Source organism: Urocitellus parryii, chromosome 4 (assembly GCF_045843805.1).
Source record: "Urocitellus parryii isolate mUroPar1 chromosome 4, mUroPar1.hap1, whole genome shotgun sequence".
NCBI lineage: Eukaryota > Metazoa > Chordata > Mammalia > Rodentia > Sciuridae > Urocitellus > Urocitellus parryii.
In genome coordinates, this window is record NC_135534.1 from 1,090,082 (window position 1) to 1,107,870 (window position 17,789).

At 60.5% G+C, this 17,789-nt stretch overlaps 1 protein-coding gene across 1 annotated transcript in view; it reads left to right on the plus strand.

Annotated features, from left to right (window-relative positions):
• The window catches only part of Muc5b (mucin 5B, oligomeric mucus/gel-forming), a 33,281-nt gene extending 15,855 nt beyond the window's left edge, over positions 1–17,426 (plus strand). The window contains 25 exon segments of the mRNA XM_077798189.1: positions 261–389; positions 542–686; positions 761–804; positions 878–1,060; positions 1,507–9,877; positions 9,921–9,997; positions 10,000–10,140; positions 10,341–10,522; positions 10,843–11,014; positions 11,692–11,942; positions 12,208–12,394; positions 12,559–12,784; positions 12,890–13,065; positions 13,141–13,210; positions 13,521–13,621; positions 14,040–14,071; positions 14,326–14,506; positions 14,785–14,889; positions 15,012–15,049; positions 15,427–15,543; positions 15,874–15,948; positions 16,057–16,179; positions 16,322–16,367; positions 16,574–16,682; positions 17,234–17,426. Coding sequence (XP_077654315.1) covers positions 261–389; positions 542–686; positions 761–804; positions 878–1,060; positions 1,507–9,877; positions 9,921–9,997; positions 10,000–10,140; positions 10,341–10,522; positions 10,843–11,014; positions 11,692–11,942; positions 12,208–12,394; positions 12,559–12,784; positions 12,890–13,065; positions 13,141–13,210; positions 13,521–13,621; positions 14,040–14,071; positions 14,326–14,506; positions 14,785–14,889; positions 15,012–15,049; positions 15,427–15,543; positions 15,874–15,948; positions 16,057–16,179; positions 16,322–16,367; positions 16,574–16,682; positions 17,234–17,426 — 11,474 coding nt within the window.
• Positions 17,427–17,789: the final 363 nt, after the last annotated feature.

Genomic DNA, 17,789 nt, shown 5'->3' on the forward strand with positions numbered 1-17,789 from the left:
CTGGCAAGAAGACACACAGACAACCAGTGTGTGTGAGACTGCATACACATGCGCGTCCACCTGCACAGCTGTAAACATAGGCAGATCAGACAGACTCTCCACAACAATGTGGTTCCCAATAAAAAAGGAGCTACAAAGGCAGGGCTAGGGATGGCACCTCAAGCCCTACATACCTGGGCTCAGCCCAGGATGGGCCCTGGGGACATGCCAAGGGAGGTAGCCTGGCAGGCACACGCTTAGCCTCCATTCTTTGTGCCCAGCGCTATTCTGTGACTACTACAACCCCCGTGGGGAGTGTGAGTGGCACTACCAGCCCTGTGGGGCCCCCTGCCTGAGAACCTGCCGGAACCCCAGTGCACATTGCCTGTTTGACATGCCTGGCCTGGAAGGTAAGAGCAGTGTCCTGGGGGGACCTCCAGGGCCCACTGCCAGGGCCGGCCCACAACTCTTGAGATGTCTGCTGCCAGGGGTGGGGATGCTAGGCTGCCCAGAGCTGACCCGAGAGGGCTTGAGACTCAGTGAGAACCCATACCCATCCTAGGCTGCTACCCAAAGTGTCCACCCAGCAAGCCCTTCTTCAACGAGGACCAGATGAAGTGTGTGGCCCAGTGTGGCTGCTATGATGAGGATGGAAACTACTATGACATTGGCATGCAGGTCCCCACAACCCAGAACTGCCAGAGCTGGTGAGGCAGGGGATGGCGGGGGTACAGGGAAGGGGTGGCCCCTGCCGGTACTCAGCCTCCCCTCCCTCCTGCAGTCACTGCACCCCTGGCGGCCTCCAGTGCTCTCACAGTCCCTCGGGTAAGGAAGGGCTGCTGGGTTGGGTGGGGCTAGGTTAGAACCTGGGAGTGAGCCCATACCTGCCGGCCCCCAGCCTGCACATGTTTCTACGAGGGCCGGACTTACGGCTACCAAGACATCATCTACAACACCACCGACGGCCTCGGTGCCTGCTTAATGGCCATCTGCGGAAACAATGGGACTATCATCAGGAGGGCTGAGGAATGTCCTGGAATCCCATCCACAACACCCTTCACCTTCACACCCTTCACCACAAGTAAGCCCTACCTGGCTCAACAGAAGCCCCTGGCCTGGGCCATCATGTAGCCTGTGGCCAAAGTGATGTTTGGCTGTATCTGGGACAAGGGAAGACCCCGGGGACACATGCTGCAGGAGACCCTATTGCAGAGGACCCCTGGGTCCTGACCCATGACCTGATGGAGAGACTCTATCAGGGGTCCATGTTCTCATGCCAGGAAGTCTAGGCACAGAGCTGCAGGGCTTCCACAGGCACCATAAAGATCTCCCAGGTCCCAGCTGATCCTCAGCACAGCCCATGCCAGCAACTGTGTTTCCTTGCCTTGACACGGGCAGCCAAGCCCAATGCCCCAGTAGGCAACAACCCTGAACAAGGCGTGGGCCGGCCTTGTATGAGGGCTCACTATCACCAGCTCCTACTGGGCATGGCGAGGACCAGGCTCATGGACCTCTCACTCCATGCAGGCACAGTGCCCACAGCATCCACGGTGTGTGTTCGCGAGGTTTGCCACTGGTCCAGCTGGTACGACAGCAGCCGTCCAGAGCCTGGTGTGGGAGGTGGTGACATGGAGACACTTGGGAACCTGAGGCAGAAGGGGTACCAAGTGTGCCAGGCCCCGGCAGCCATCGAATGCCGTGCAGAGAAGTTCCCCAGCACGCCGCTGCAACAGCTGGGCCAGAAGGTGAACTGCGACCCAGACAGAGGTCTGACATGCTTCAACAGTGAGCAAAGCCCCCCACTCTGCCACAATTACGAGCTGCGGGTGTTGTGCTGCACCCATGTGCCTTGTGGTCACACCCCGTCCCCGGGTACCAGCACCATCGAACCTCAGTCAACAACACTAGGCAACTGCCAGCCTCAATGTGAGTGGACAGAGTGGTTCGACACAGATTATCCCAAATCTGAGGAGGACGGGGGAGACATAGAGAGCTACGACAGGATTAGGGCCATGGGGGGCAGCATCTGTGAACACCCACAGGACATAGAGTGTGAGACAGACCTCTACCCTGGAAAAAGCCCAGAAACGTTGGGACAGCAAGTAAAGTGTGATATCCACTACGGCCTGGAGTGCCACAACCAGGACCAGACAGGGCTGTTCCCCATGTGCTACAACTACAGACTAAGAGTCCTCTGCTGCAGGACAAGCCACTGCACAGAAACAGCAAGCAAACACCCACTGACCACAGTGCCACCCAACACGACAGAGAGCACACACACACCAGAGTCAGGGTCAACAAAACCTACCAAACACATCTCCAAGCCTCCTACGCCACAGACCACCACCTACTGCCAGCCCAGGTGTGAGTGGACAGAGTGGTTTGACACGGACTTCCCCACCTCTGGGGTCGAGGGTGGGGACATGGAGACCTATGAGAACATCAGGGCCGCCGGGGGCAAGATGTGCCAGGAGCCCCAGAAGATACAGTGCCGGGCAGAGAACTACCCTGAGGTCAGCATCGACCAGATCGGGCAGGTGGTGACCTGCAACCCCCAGGTCGGGCTGGTCTGCAAGAACAAGGACCAGACGGGCAAGTTCAACATGTGCTTCAACTACAACGTGCGAGTGCTCTGCTGCGACTCCAGCCACTGCCCCACCACGGGAACCCCACTGCCATCCTCTCCTTTGTCCACCACTCTGGCGCCCACCACCACCGCCCTGCCCACCACCACCGCCCTGCCCACCACTACCACCCTGCCCACCACCACCGCCCTGCCCACTGCCACCCAGACCACCACCTACTGCCAGCCCAGGTGTGAGTGGACAGAGTGGTTTGACACCGACTTCCCCACATCTGGGGTGGAGGGTGGGGACATGGAGACCTATGAGAACATCAGGGCCGCCGGGGGCAAGATGTGCCAGGAGCCCCAGAAGATACAGTGCCGGGCAGAGAACTACCCTGAGGTCAGCATTGACCAGATCGGGCAGGTGGTGACCTGCAACCCCCAGGTCGGGCTGGTCTGCAAGAACAAGGACCAGACGGGAGAGTTCAACATGTGCTTCAACTACAACGTGCGAGTGCTCTGCTGTGACTCCAGCCACTGCCCCACCACGGGAACCCCACTGACATCCTCTCCTTTGTCCACCACTCTGGCGCCCACCACCACCGCCCTGCCTACCACCACCGCCCTGCCCACCACTACCACCCTGCCCACTACCACCCTGCCCACCACCACCGCCTTGCCCACTACCACCCAGACCACCACCCACTGCCAGCCCAGGTGTGAGTGGACAGAGTGGTTTGACACGGACTTCCCCACCTCTGGGGTCGAGGGTGGGGACATGGAGACCTATGAGAACATCAGGGCCGCCGGGGGCAAGATGTGTCAGGAGCCCCAGAAGATACAGTGCCGGGCAGAGAACTACCCTGAGGTCAGCATTGACCAGATCGGCCAGAAGGTGACGTGCAACCCCCAGGTCGGGCTTGTCTGCAAGAACAAGGACCAGACGGGCAAGTTCAACATGTGCTTCAACTACAACGTGCGTGTGCTCTGCTGCGACTCCAGCCACTGTCCCACCACGGGAACCCCACTGCCATCCTCTCCTTTGACCACCACTCTGGCGCCCACCACCACCGCCCTGCCTACCACCACCACCCTGCCCACCACGACCGCCCTGCCCACTACCACCCAGACCACCACCTACTGCCAGCCCAGGTGTGAGTGGACAGAGTGGTTTGACACGGACTTCCCCACCTCTGGGGTCGAGGGTGGGGACATGGAGACCTATGAGAACATTAGGGCCGCTGGAGGCAAGATGTGCCAGGAGCCCCAGAAGATACAGTGCCGGGCAGAGAACTACCCTGAGGTCAGCATGGACCAGATTGGGCAGGTGGTGACCTGCAACCCCCAGGTCGGGCTGGTCTGCAAGAACAAGGACCAGACGGGCGAGTTCAACATGTGCTTCAACTACAACGTGCGAGTGCTCTGCTGCAACTCCAGCCACTGCCCCATCACGGGAACCCCACTGCCATCCTCTCCTTTGTCTACCACTCTGGCGCCCACCACTACCACCCTGCCCAACACCACCGCCCTGCCCACTACCACTCTGCCCACCACCACCGCCCTCCCCACTACCACCCAGACCACCACCCACTGCCAACCCAGGTGTGAGTGGACAGAGTGGTTTGACACGGACTTCCCCACCTCTGGGGTCAATGGTGGGGACTTGGAGACCTATGAGAACATCAGGGCCGCCGGGGGCAAGATGTGCCAGGAGCCCCAGAAGATACAGTGCCGGGCAGAGAACTACCCTGAGGTCAGCATTGACCAGATCGGCCAGAAGGTGACGTGCAACCCCCAGGTCGGGCTTGTCTGCAAGAACAAGGACCAGAGGGGCAAGTTCAACATGTGCTTCAACTACAACGTGCGTGTGCTCTGCTGCGACTCCAGCCACTGCCCCACCACGGGAACCCCACTGCCATCCTCTCCTTTGTCCACCACTCTGGCGCCCACCACCACCGCCCTGCCCACCACCACCGCCCTGCCCACCACCACCGCCCTGCCCACTACCACCCAGACCACCACCCACTGCCAGCCAAGGTGTGAGTGGACAGAGTGGTTTGACACGGACTTCCCCACCTCTGAGGTCGAGGGTGGGGACATGGAGACCTATGAGAACATCAGGGCCGCCGGGGGCAAGATGTGCCAGGAGCCCCAGAAGATACAGTGCCGGGCAGAGAACTACCCCGAGGTCAGCATTGACCAGATCGGCCAGAAGGTGACCTGCAACCCCCAGGTCGGGCTGGTCTGCAAAAACAAGGACCAGACGGGCGAGTTCAACATGTGCTTCAACTACAACGTGCGAGTGCTCTGCTGCGACACCAGCCACTGCCCCACCATGGGAACCCCACTGCCATCCTCTCCTTTGTCCACCACTCTGGCGCCCACCACCACCGCCCTGCCTACCACCACCGCCCTGCCCACCACCACCGCCATGTCCACCACCACCCAGACCACCACCCCCTGCCAACCCAGGTGTGAGTGGACAGAGTGGTTTGACATGGACTTCCCCACCTCTGAGGTTGAGGGTGGGGACATGGAGACCTATGAGAACATCAGGGCTGCCGGGGGCAAGATGTGCCAGGAGCCCCAGATGATACAGTGCCGGGCAGAGAACTACCCTGAGGTCAGCATCGACCAGATCGGGCAGGTGGTGACCTGCAACCCCCAGGTCGGGCTGGTCTGCAAGAACAAGGACCAGACGGGCGAGTTCAACATGTGCTTCAACTACAACGTGCGAGTGCTCTGCTGCGACTCCAGCCACTGCCCCACCACGGGAACCCCACTGCCATCCTCTCCTTTGTCTACCACTCTGGCGCCCACCACTACCACCCTGCCCACCACCACCGCCCTGCCCACCACCACCGCCCTGCCCACCACTACCACCCTGCCTACCACCACCGCCCTGCCCACCACCACCGCCCTGCCCACCACTACCACCCTGCCCACCACCACCGCCCTGCCCACTACCACCCAGACCACCACCTACTGCCAGCCGAGGTGTGAGTGGACAGAGTGGTTTGACACCGACTTCCCCACCTCTGAGGTCGATGGTGGGGACTTGGAGACCTATGAGAACATCAGGGCCACTGGGGGCAAGATGTGTCAGGAGCCCCAGAAGATACAGTGCCGGGCAGAGAACTACCCTGAAGTCAGCATTGACCAGATCGGCCAGAAGGTGACGTGCAACCCCCAGGTCGGGCTTGTCTGCAAGAACAAGGACCAGACGGGCAAGTTCAACATGTGCTTCAACTACAACGTGCGAGTGCTCTGCTGCGACTCCAGCCACTGCCCCACCACGGGAACCCCACTGCCATCCTCTCCTTTGTCCACCACTCTGGCGCCCACCACCACCGCCCTGCCTACCACCACCGCCCTGCCCACCACTACCACCCTGCCCACCACCACCGCCCTGCCCACCACCACCGCCCTGCCCACTACCACCCAGACCACCACCTACTGCCAGCCCAGGTGTGAGTGGACAGAGTGGTTTGACACGGACTTCCCCACCTCTGGGGTCGAGGGTGGGGACATGGAGACCTATGAGAACATCAGGGCCGCCGGGGGCAAGATGTGCCAGGAGCCCCAGAAGATACAGTGCCGGGCAGAGAACTACCCTGAGGTCAGCATTGACCAGATCGGCCAGAAGGTGACGTGCAACCCCCAGGTCGGGCTTGTCTGCAAGAACAAGGACCAGACGGGCAAGTTCAACATGTGCTTCAACTACAACGTGCGTGTGCTCTGCTGCGACTCCAGCCACTGTCCCACCACGGGAACCCCACTGCCATCCTCTCCTTTGACCACCACTCTGGCGCCCACCACCACCGCCCTGCCTACCACCACCACCCTGCCCACCACTACCACCCTGCCCACCACCACCGCCCTGCCCACTACCACCCAGACAACCACCTACTGCCAGCCCAGGTGTGAGTGGACAGAGTGGTTTGACACGGACTTCCCCACCTCTGGGGTCGAGGGTGGGGACATGGAGACCTATGAGAACATCAGGGCCGCCGGGGGCAAGATGTGCCAGGAGCCCCAGAAGATACAGTGCCGGGCAGAGAACTACCCTGAGGTCAGCATTGACCAGATCGGCCAGAAGGTGATGTGCAACCCCCAGGTTGGGCTGGTCTGCAAGAACAAGGACCAGACGGGCAAGTTCAACATGTGCTTCAACTACAACGTGCGAGTGCTCTGCTGCGACTCCAGCCACTGCCCCACCACGGGAACCCCACTGCCATCCTCTCCTTTGTCCACCACTCTGGCGCCCACCACCACCGCCCTGCCTACCACCACCGCCCTGCCCACCACTACCACCCTGCCCACCACCACCGCCCTCCCCACTACCACCCAGACAACCACCTACTGCCAGCCCAGGTGTGAGTGGACAGAGTGGTTTGACACGGACTTCCCCACCTCTGGGGTCGAGGGTGGGGACATGGAGACCTATGAGAACATCAGGGCCGCCGGGGGCAAGATGTGCCAGGAGCCCCAGAAGATACAGTGCCGGGCAGAAAATTACCCTGAGGTCAGCATCGACCAGATCGGCCAGAAGGTGACCTGCAACCCCCAGGTCGGGCTGGTCTGCAAAAACAAGGACCAGACGGGCGAGTTCAACATGTGCTTCAACTACAACGTGCGAGTGCTCTGCTGCGACTCCAGCCACTGCCCCACCACGGGAACCCCACTGCCATCCTCTCCTTTGTCCACCACTCTGGCGCCCACCACTACCACCCTGCCCACCACCACCGCCCTGCCCACCACCACCGCCCTGCCCACCACTACCACCTTGCCTACCACCACCGCCCTGCCCACCACCACCGCCCTGCCCACCACTACCACCCTGCCCACCACCACCGCCCTGCCCACTACCACCCAGACCACCACCTACTGCCAGCCGAGGTGTGAGTGGACAGAGTGGTTTGACACCGACTTCCCCACCTCTGAGGTCGATGGTGGGGACTTGGAGACCTATGAGAACATCAGGGCCACTGGGGGCAAGATGTGTCAGGAGCCCCAGAAGATACAGTGCCGGGCAGAGAACTACCCTGAGGTCAGCATTGACCAGATCGGCCAGAAGGTGACGTGCAACCCCCAGGTCGGGCTTGTCTGCAAGAACAAGGACCAGACGGGGAAGTTCAACATGTGCTTCAACTACAACGTGCGAGTGCTCTGCTGCGACTCCAGCCACTGCCCCACTACGGGAACCCCACTGCCATCCTCTCCTTTGACCACCACTCTGGCGCCCACCACCACCGCCCTGCCTACCATCACCGCCCTGCCCACCACTACCACCCTGCCCACCACGACCGCCCTGCCCACTACCACCCAGACAACCACCTACTGCCAGCCCAGGTGTGAGTGGACAGAGTGGTTTGACACGGACTTCCCCACCTCTGGGGTCGAGGGTGGGGACATGGAGACCTATGAGAACATCAGGGCCGCCGGGGGCAAGATGTGCCAGGAGCCCCAGAAGATACAGTGCCGGGCAGAGAACTACCCTGAGGTCAGCATTGACCAGATCGGCCAGAAGGTGATGTGCAACCCCCAGGTTGGGCTGGTCTGCAAGAACAAGGACCAGACGGGCAAGTTCAACATGTGCTTCAACTACAACGTGCGAGTGCTCTGCTGCGACTCCAGCCACTGCCCCACCACGGGAACCCCACTGCCATCCTCTCCTTTGTCCACCACTCTGGCGTCCACCACCACCGCCCTGCCTACCACCACCGCCCTGCCCACCACTACCACCCTGCCCACCACCACTCTGCCCACCACCACCGCCCTCCCCACTACCACCCAGACCACCACCCACTGCCAACCCAGGTGTGAGTGGACAGAGTGGTTTGACACGGACTTCCCCACCTCTGGGGTCGATGGTGGGGACTTGGAGACCTATGAGAACATCAGGGCCGCTGGGGGCAAGATGTGCCAGGAGCCCCAGAAGATACAGTGCCGGGCAGAGAACTACCCCGAGGTCAGCATTGACCAGATCGGCCAGAAGGTGACCTGCAACCCCCAGGTCGGGCTGGTCTGCAAGAACAAGGACCAGACGGGCGAGTTCAACATGTGCTTCAACTACAACGTGCGAGTGCTCTGCTGTGACTCCAAGCACTGCCCCACTACGGCCAGCCCACTACCACCCTCTCCTTTGTTCTCCACTCTGGCGCCCACAACCACTGCCCTGCCTACCACCACCGCCCTGCCCACCACTACCACCCTGCCTACCACCACCGCCCTGCCCACCACTACCACCCTGCCCACCACCACCGCCCTGCCCACTACCACCCAGACCACCACCCACTGCCAGCCCAGGTGTGAGTGGACAGAGTGGTTTGACACGGACTTCCCCACCTCTGAGGTCCATGGTGGGGACTTGGAGACCTATGAGAACATCAGGGCCGCCGGGGGCAAGATGTGCCAGGAGCCCCAGAAGATACAGTGCCGGGCAGAGAACTACCCTGAGGTCAGCATCGACCAGATCGGGCAGGTGGTAACCTGCAACCCCCAGGTCGGGCTGGTCTGTAAGAACAAGGACCAGAAGGGCAAGTTCAACATGTGCTTCAACTACAACGTGCGAGTGCTCTGCTGCAACTCCAGCCACTGCCCCACCACGGGAACCCCACTGCCATCCTCTCCTTTGTCCACCACTCTGGCGCCCACCACTACCACCCTGCCCACCACCACCGCCCTGCCCACTACCACCCAGACCACCACCCACTGCCAGCCCAGGTGTGAGTGGACAGAGTGGTTTGACATAGACTTCCCCACCTCTGAGGTCGAGGGCGGGGACATGGAGACCTATGAGAACATCAGGGCCGCTGGGGGCAAGATGTGCCAGGAGCCCCAGAAGATACAGTGCCGGGCAGAGAACTACCCCGAGGTCAGCATTGACCAGATCGGCCAGAAGGTGACCTGCAACCCCCAGGTCGGGCTGGTCTGCAAGAACAAGGACCAGACGGGCGAGTTCAACATGTGCTTCAACTACAACGTGCGTGTGCTCTGCTGCGACTCCAGCCACTGCCCCACCACGGGAACTCCACTGCCATCCTCTCCTTTGTCCACCACTCTGGCGCCCACCACCACCGCCCTGCCTACCACCACCACCCTGCCCACCACCACCGCCATGTTCACCACCACCCAGACCACCACCCCCTGCCAACCCAGGTGTGAATGGACAGAGTGGTTTGACATGGACTTTCCCACCTCTGAGGTCGAGGGCGGGGACATGGAGACCTATGAGAACATCAGGGCTGCCGGGGGCAAGATGTGCCAGGAGCCCCAGATGATACAGTGCCGGGCAGAGAACTACCCTGAGGTCAGCATCGACCAGATCGGGCAGGTGGTGACCTGCAACCCCCAGGTCGGGCTGGTCTGCAAGAACAAGGACCAGACGGGCGAGTTCAACATGTGCTTCAACTACAATGTGCGTGTGCTCTGCTGCGACTTTACCCAGTGCCATGTCACAGCAGCCATTTCTTCCTCTACTGTGCCCTCTACACCTGGTCCCACCAGTGTCCTGGGCTCCACTGTTCTCGTCAGCACAGGCACCTTCCCTGAGCCTTGCTTCTGCCAGGCCTTTGGAGGGCTCTTCTCACCTGGTGAGTTGGATCCCATGTCTCCCTTTCTTTCCCTGGTGTGTGTGTCCAATCTTCTCTTAGGGTCCACCTACCTATGGTGTAGTGTCCTCATGTCCTTGTCTGGCCATCCTTCTCCTCATGTGCCCCTAGCCTTGGCAGTTGACTTCAGGTCGTTAGCTTCCTTTGGGTGAGTGCTCTTGAGGTGGTTTTCTGTCTTGTAGGCGATGTCATCTACAACAAGACCGACAGAGCTGGATGCAACTTCTATGCCATCTGCACCCAGGAGTGTGGCATTGAGCGCTTCCATGGCACTTGCCCCACCTCCTCACCCACCATATCCTCCATCCCTGTGCCGCCACCCTCACCGCCTCTTGGCTGTGATAATGCTGTTCCTCCCCGACAGGTAGGCTTCCCTTACCCTGTTTTGTAGGGATTTTGTCTGAGACCTCAGGTTTCAGAAGAGAGCCAGCACTTGCAATTGTTCTCCTGCCCTTAGCGGTGGCCAAGGACCAGCACTGCCACCACCCGCATCCCCTCAGGCTTCGTTAGGGACCCATGCCCTGGTATCTTTTTGGGTGCAGGCGCTGAAAATCCAGGGTGTTGGTCATCACAGTCTTTTTTCCGCTGGTGGCTCATGTGCATGTGACCTCAATCTTAGGTGTGCCGGGTGATAGGACCCCATGAGCCGCCCCAGGTTGGCACCCTGCTTGTCCTCTGCTCCAGGTGAATGAGTCCTGGACCCTGGAGAACTGCACTGTAGCCAGGTGTGAGGGAAACAATCGTGTCGTCCTGCTAGAGCCATCGCCGGTGGCCAGCATCACCTGTGTGAACCAGCACATGCCCATCAAAGTGTGGAGCCGGAGCCAGCCTTGCCTCTTCCACTATGAGTGCGAGTGTGAGCAGGCAGTGGGTGGGAACACGCCGAGGCGGAGGAGCAGGCCCTGCGTGCAGCAGGCTGGGAGGTGGCCAGCCATCACTGACTGTAGACGGACTGCACAGTGAACACGCTTGCTCTGTCAACCTGCAGGCGCATGTCCTCTGGGAAGGGCTAAGGATGCAAACCACGACCACAGGGGATTTTTCTGGGGGTCTTGATGATCTGCTTCTGTTACTAAGGGCACAGGGCATCACAGTCCCGCTGGCCTCAGGGCAGCAGACACCCACAAGCCTCTCCGTCCTGAGGCCAGCGGTCCCAGATCAGGATGCAGGCCAGGCACCCTGGGAGGCCTGGGAGGGCCCTTCCTGCCTGTTAGTTCTAGGGGACCCAGGCGTCCTTATCTTGAGGCCACACCACTCCAGTCTCTGGCTGTGACTTGTCATGGCCTTCTCTGTGTGTCCTCTCCTCTCTCACTGGATTCAGGGCCACCGAGGTAATGCAGGTTGATCCCATTTGGACCCCCTTCCCCATAAGGTCACAGACACAGGTCCAAAGGTACATATGGCTTATGGGGACAAAATTCAACCCATGACACACCTTTTGTAGATGAGGCAACTGAGGCCTAGAAACTTGTGTGGCAGCCCTGAGTCACAGTGGGGCTGAGGAAGAGGACCTCCAGCCTGTGTGTCCCACAGGTTTCTGCAGTGGATGGGGCCACTGGAACTTCATGACATTCGACGGTACCTCCTACTCCTTCCGGGGCAACTGTACCTACACCCTCATGAGGGAGATCCACCCTCGCCACGGGAACCTGAGCATCCTCATTGACAACCACCACTGCAGGGCCCACGACACGGCCAGCTGCCCCCAAGCCCTCCGAGTGCACTACGAGTCCACAGAGGTCATCCTCACTACCACCAACACCAGCGCAGGAGAGGAGAGCCTGGTGGGTCCCCGGGCAGGTGGAGCAGGCCCTCCCCATGCAGAGGCCAGGAGTGTGCCTTCCTCCCTGCGGTGGCAGTCCCCAGGGGTGCAGGGGAACCCACGGGGCAGGCTGCCTGAGGCAGAGCACATCTGTAGGCCCCATGTCCCTGAAGGAAAATCCAGTCTCTAGGATGGAGGTGTACATGCTGGCCTCCAGTGCTTAGGGATCAGAACCCCTAAAAGCTGCCCGGACCTGCCCCTGGCTAGGGTTTCCTGCACTTCCCCAGATCCTTTTCAACCAAATGCGGGTGAGCCGGGGCTTCAGCAAGAACGGCATTAGCGTGTCCGTGACGGGGGCCATCACGATGGGCGTCCACATTCCTGCTGTTGGCGTGAGCATCACTTTCAACGGGCACACCTTCCAGATCCAGTTGTCCTATGGCTACTTTGGCCACAACACGGAGGGCCAGTGCGGTGAGTGGGTGCAGCCTGGCTCCCAGCTGCCTGCTCTCCCCCAACCACCTCCCCAGGCCAGAGCCACCTCTGGGCCTCTCAGTCGGTAGGAGGACTTGGGTCAGAGGATACAGCCAGAGGCTTCCTGGGCTCCAGCCTGCAGTGACCTCTGCCCCACTCCCCAGGCACCTGCACCAACAGCCAGAGTGATGACTGCCGCCGGCCTGATGGCACCATCGCCCCCACCTGCCAGGACATGGCCAAGACCTGGGTGGTGCCTGACAGTAGCCGAGGGGACTGCCAGGCAGTACCCAACCTTCCTGTCACCACCAGCCCCCCACCCCCAGTGTACAGCACAACTAGCTCCACCCCCTGCCCCATCTCACCACTCTGCAAACTGATGCTGAGCGGGTGAGTCCTTCCTTGGCTTTGATATGGTGGGTGTGGGCAACAAGCCCTGCCCGGCTGGATTCTGCTGGGCACAGAGCACTTAGCCCTGCAACCTCTTGTCTGTAGGGTCTTTGCTGAGTGCCACAGCCTCATCCCACCTGGTCCCTTCTTCCATACCTGCGTGAGTGACAGCTGCCAGGCTGACACCCTCATGCTTTGCCAGAACCTGGAGGCCTATGCGGCACTGTGCCGCTCCCGGGACGTGTGTGTGGACTGGCGCAACGCTACCAGTGGGCTGTGTGGTGAGTGGAGCAGACCCAGGCTTCCAGCCTCCTGAGCCTGCCTGATGCCCATCTAACACCTGTCTCTGCCCACAGACCACCCCTGCCCACCCACCAAGATGTACAGGCCATGTGGCCCCATGCAGCCTGCAGCCTGTGACTCCAGGTGAGCTCAGGCTGGGCAGTGGCTTCCTGGGCTCCAGCAGTCTTCCAGGGGCAGCAGTCTCCTCGGTCTGTGTAGGCCAGCCAGAGGTCCAGAGGAACCAGAAGACCAGAGCACGTTGGGGCTCTGACCCTGAGCTCTGTGGCCCCCAATTCCAGGACTCCCTGGAACTCCTCCAGAGCTTCCAATCCTTGGGCAGGGCAAGACACCAGGGAGGATGCCCATCTACATTCTGACTCTGGCCACTGTGGCCATCCCCACCCTTCCTTGGCTGCTTGTAAGGGGCTCAGAATCCTGTTCTTCTTCCCTGTAGGACCCACAGTCCCCTGAGCTCACGACTGGCTGAGGGCTGCTTCTGCCCTGAGCACCAGCTCCTCTTCAGCTTGAGCACAGACATCTGTGTGCCCGAATGCTGTAAGCACGTCCCCCGCTACAGAACGTGGAGCCCATTTTCACCTGCATAGACAGGGTCCCCTGTGTCACAGGCCCCATTCTGCCAGGCCAGAGCATAAGATGGCCACAGCAAGGCCTACAGTCTTGCAGAGCCCCAATGGCCCCCTGGAGCCAGCTGCATAGGACATAGAGCTCTTGTGCTTGTTACTGCTCCTGTCCTGGGCCACTCAGGACTGGAGTAGCAAGGACCCCTGGAAAACTCCCCACCCCAACCCTGTCCCAGCAACACCACACCCATGAGTTCTCCCAGGGCTTCTGCTCCATCCTGGTGGGAAGACAAAGGCCTAAAGTGGGCGGGCGACCAGTCCCAAGAGCACACACAGTCCGTGGCCTGGGCCCCATCTACCCAGCACCCTGAGTGACTCTTCCCTTCTTCCAGCCTGCGTGGGACCAGATGGGTCTCCCAAATTTGTGAGTGGTTCTGCCCCCACCTTCCCCTACCCCAACTTGAGCTGAGGGAGGGAGGGAGGGAGGGAGCATCCTACCTTGAGTGGCCAGCTCTGCCACAGTCCTGGGGCTGACATCCTTCCTGCCCTGTCACTCAGTCTGCGAAAGGCCAACCCTGCTGATGGGGACCTGGCCTGCTCTTGCACAGCTGGGAAAGCTGAGACCTCATCTGGAGCCAGCCCTGTAGCCTGTGGTGACCCTGGCATGGTCTTTTGCAGCTGGGAGAGCAGTGGATCAGCAACTGCCAGTCCTGTGTGTGTGATGAGGGCTCAGCATCCGTGAGGTGCAAGCCGGTGCAGTGTGAGGTCCAGGACCTGCCCCTGCAGTGTGGGCAGCCTGGTTTCATGGCCCTAACCAGGCCCCAGGCCAACAACCCCTGCTGCTCTGAGACACTGTGTGGTGAGCACCCAATAGCAGGAGTCGAGGTTGGGGAGCAGAGGGGATGTGTGTCCTGGCCTGACCTTAGCTGGACCACTTGGTGGGGCAGCCTCCAGGCACTTCGGTTTTCCACCTGAAGATGAGGCTAGTACCTCTGGCTTGACCCCAGATGGTCCCAGGCTTGGGAAGGGTTGGGGGTGAGAAGCACAGCAGCCCCTGAGAACCAGAAGCCTGCACATCCAGGAAGGGACAGAAGCATGCCACTGGGCGGCTCCCCTGACAGGCCCCCTTCTCCACAGTCTGCAATGTGACCAACTGCCCCCAGGACCCACCTGAGTGTGGGCCTGGGCAGGAGCTGACCTACACCCAGGAACAGAGCAGCTGCTGCCCCAACTTCAGCTGCCGTGAGTGGAGTGGGCAGGGTGGGGCAAGGCTGCACCCCAACCCCCTCTGGGACCTTGTTGCTTAGGGGAGTGGGCAGGGCAGGGAGGGACCCAGGCACACTCAGCCCTCCTTTTCCTTTCAGGACCTAAGCTGTGCAACTACAATGGCACTGTCTATGGGGTAAGGGCTTGGCCTGGGCATGGTGCTGGCAGGTCTGGGGGGCAGGTGGGGTGCCCATCTTCCTCAGTCCCCTGCCTCACCTTCACATTCCTGCCTCAAGGGTACATCTCTGCACCCTGTTCTCAAGAGCACTGGAAGGCTGGCCTCCATACCTGTTCATGCATTTCAGCTTTAGGGACCTTGCAGAAGGCAGTCAAGATGAACTCTGGGGTCCCTGCCCATGGCAGCCCCTGCCCACCAAGTCCTGTGCTCTGCTAGGGACACGTTTACATTCCAGTTGAGGAAGAAACAGTTCCTCTGTGTCCCACCTGGCCACAGGGAGGGTCCTGGCCCTGAGTCCCACCCAGGACCCTTGGTGCACCCCCTATTTACTCTAGGTCGGAGCCACCTTTCCAGGGGTCATTCCCTGCCACACATGCATCTGCGTCTCCATGGGAGCCCAGGCCCCAACTGTGCAGTGTAAGGAGGTTGCCTGTACCACCTCCTGCCCCCAGGTGAGCCCGAGACTCGGAGACCCAGCTCCAAATGCCTACCTGGTGACAGCCACCAGGAGGATACTCCAGCTCAGCCTTCACTGGGGCCTTATTTTTCGCCACAGAGTATGAAGTAGGAAGAGTGGAAGGGGGATTGAAGGGACAAGACCTGTGGGCTACTGGGACAGGGGTTAGGCTAAGCAGGGACAAGTAGGAAGGGGGATATAGCACTGGGAAGGGACATGGCCTCACAGCAGGTGGCTACCAAGGAGGTATGCAGGCCCCTGGCGTGTGGTGGGAAGGCAGGCTGGGCTGGAGGAGAGAGACCTGATCATCCCTTCTGCCCTTCAGGGCTTCGAGTATTCAAGATCAGACAGACAGTGTGTTCCGATCACCTGCTTCACACCGGAGGGCCAGTCAGTCCAGGTAATTTAAGAAGGCTTTAGAGATGGGACTCTCCTGGAAAGTCGTCACCTCAGTGGGGCTCAGCTCCAGGCACTAACCCCCGCAGTGCCTTCCTTCCCTGCATTTCAGCCCAATGAAACCTGGGTCAGCAGCCATGTGGACAACTGCACCGAGTACCGCTGTGAGACCAAGAGTGGGATCCCTGTGCTGACCCCACGGCCCAAGCCTTGCCCTGATGTGTCCAACTGCAGTGTGAGCATCTGGGAAACCCCGCCCCAAGAGGCCCTACCCATGGGGAATCAACACCCCAAAAGACCCCACTCCCGCCATGCCCAGGGAAGGTCTCCTGGAGTCCACCCCACTCCAGGAATTTTCCCTATCCTTGGCCCTGCAGGGGATCCTCAGGAAAGCTGGCTGCTGCTACTCCTGTGAGGAAAGGGGTGAGTCGAGGCTCCTTCCTACCACCCCCAGTTCTGCCCAATGACTCCTGCCAGAAGCTGACAGTCTTCTCACTTGAGGCGGCGGTGGGACCCCAGGTCCCAGATCCCAGATCCATCCCTAGGATCGGAAGGGGTGGTTATGCATGGAGGGGAGGCTCCCCTAGTCCAGGGCCTGGCAGTGAGGATCTGGACTGTCTTTTTCCAAGACTTGTGCCAAGTCCGTGGCACCCTGACCATCCTGCGGTACCAGGGCTGTGAGACGGAGACTGTGGTCAATGTCAGCTTCTGCGAGGGCTCCTGTCCTGGAGTGTCCAAGTGAGTGGACAACGTGGTCTGTCAAGAGTATGGCAGAGCTAATAGGCCACCCACAGTCACCCAGGGCCTGTCTGTTGGCCTGCTGACCAGCTCTGAGTCAGGAGGCCACACCTGCTACAGGAAGAAGGGGACAGGCTTCCAGCAGGGTGCTCTCTCCATGTCCATCTGCGCATAGCTCCATCCCTAAGGAATGGAAGGGGTGGTTATGCATGGAGGGGAGGCTCCCCTAGTCCAGGGGAGCTGACCAGGCCAGGGATAAACTCCAGGGCCTAGGGAGGATCCAGAAATGTCTGCCCAGAGTTAGTGAGATGGAGGAGCCAGTTCATGGTCAGGGATCTTTGGGGTCCACAGAAGGCAAAACAGGGTTCAAAGTGACCCTGAACACCCAGAGAGCCCAGGAAGGGAAAGCCTGTGTGCTTGGGGAGATGACCAGGGGCCACTTGTGGACAGATGGGGCAGCTATCAAGAGCATAGAGACCCATAAACACTGTAGTTGCTAAGAGAAACCTCAGGGATAGGGGGCCATCCTGAGGGTAGCACCATGTCCACAGGTACTCAATGGAGGCCCAGGCCATGCAGCAAAAGTGCACCTGCTGCCAGGAGAGGAGGACCCACCAGGAGGCTGTGATCCTGCGGTGTCCCAACGGCACAGACATTCAGCACACCTACACCCAAGTGGACGAGTGCAGCTGCTCCCTGTCCTGCCTCTCCTTTACCCAGGCTCCCATGGACACACACATCTAGGGGACACTGGTGGGGAACATCCTGGCCCCCATCCCTGTGCCCCTCCTCCTGGAGCCAGAACACGCATCACTGACTACGAAAACCTTGGGTGGGCCTGCTCTGAGGGCCTGTGAGCCTTTGTGGCTCCCAATGCCTCTGTCCTACTTCTCCCTGTCAGTGCCCTGGAACATTATGGACAGTGAGGATCCACTTGAGGAGGGCACAGGCAGGTGTCCTGCCCTCAGAGACCCTCCAGCCGGTCTGGGTCACTTACCATCAGGCCCCACCCTGGCCTTATGCCTTCCTGATGGCATCAAGATGCCCTGAAGCAAAACTGAGCACCTGCTGCTGCCATCTCACCACAGGCCTGGGGGCCCCAACCCA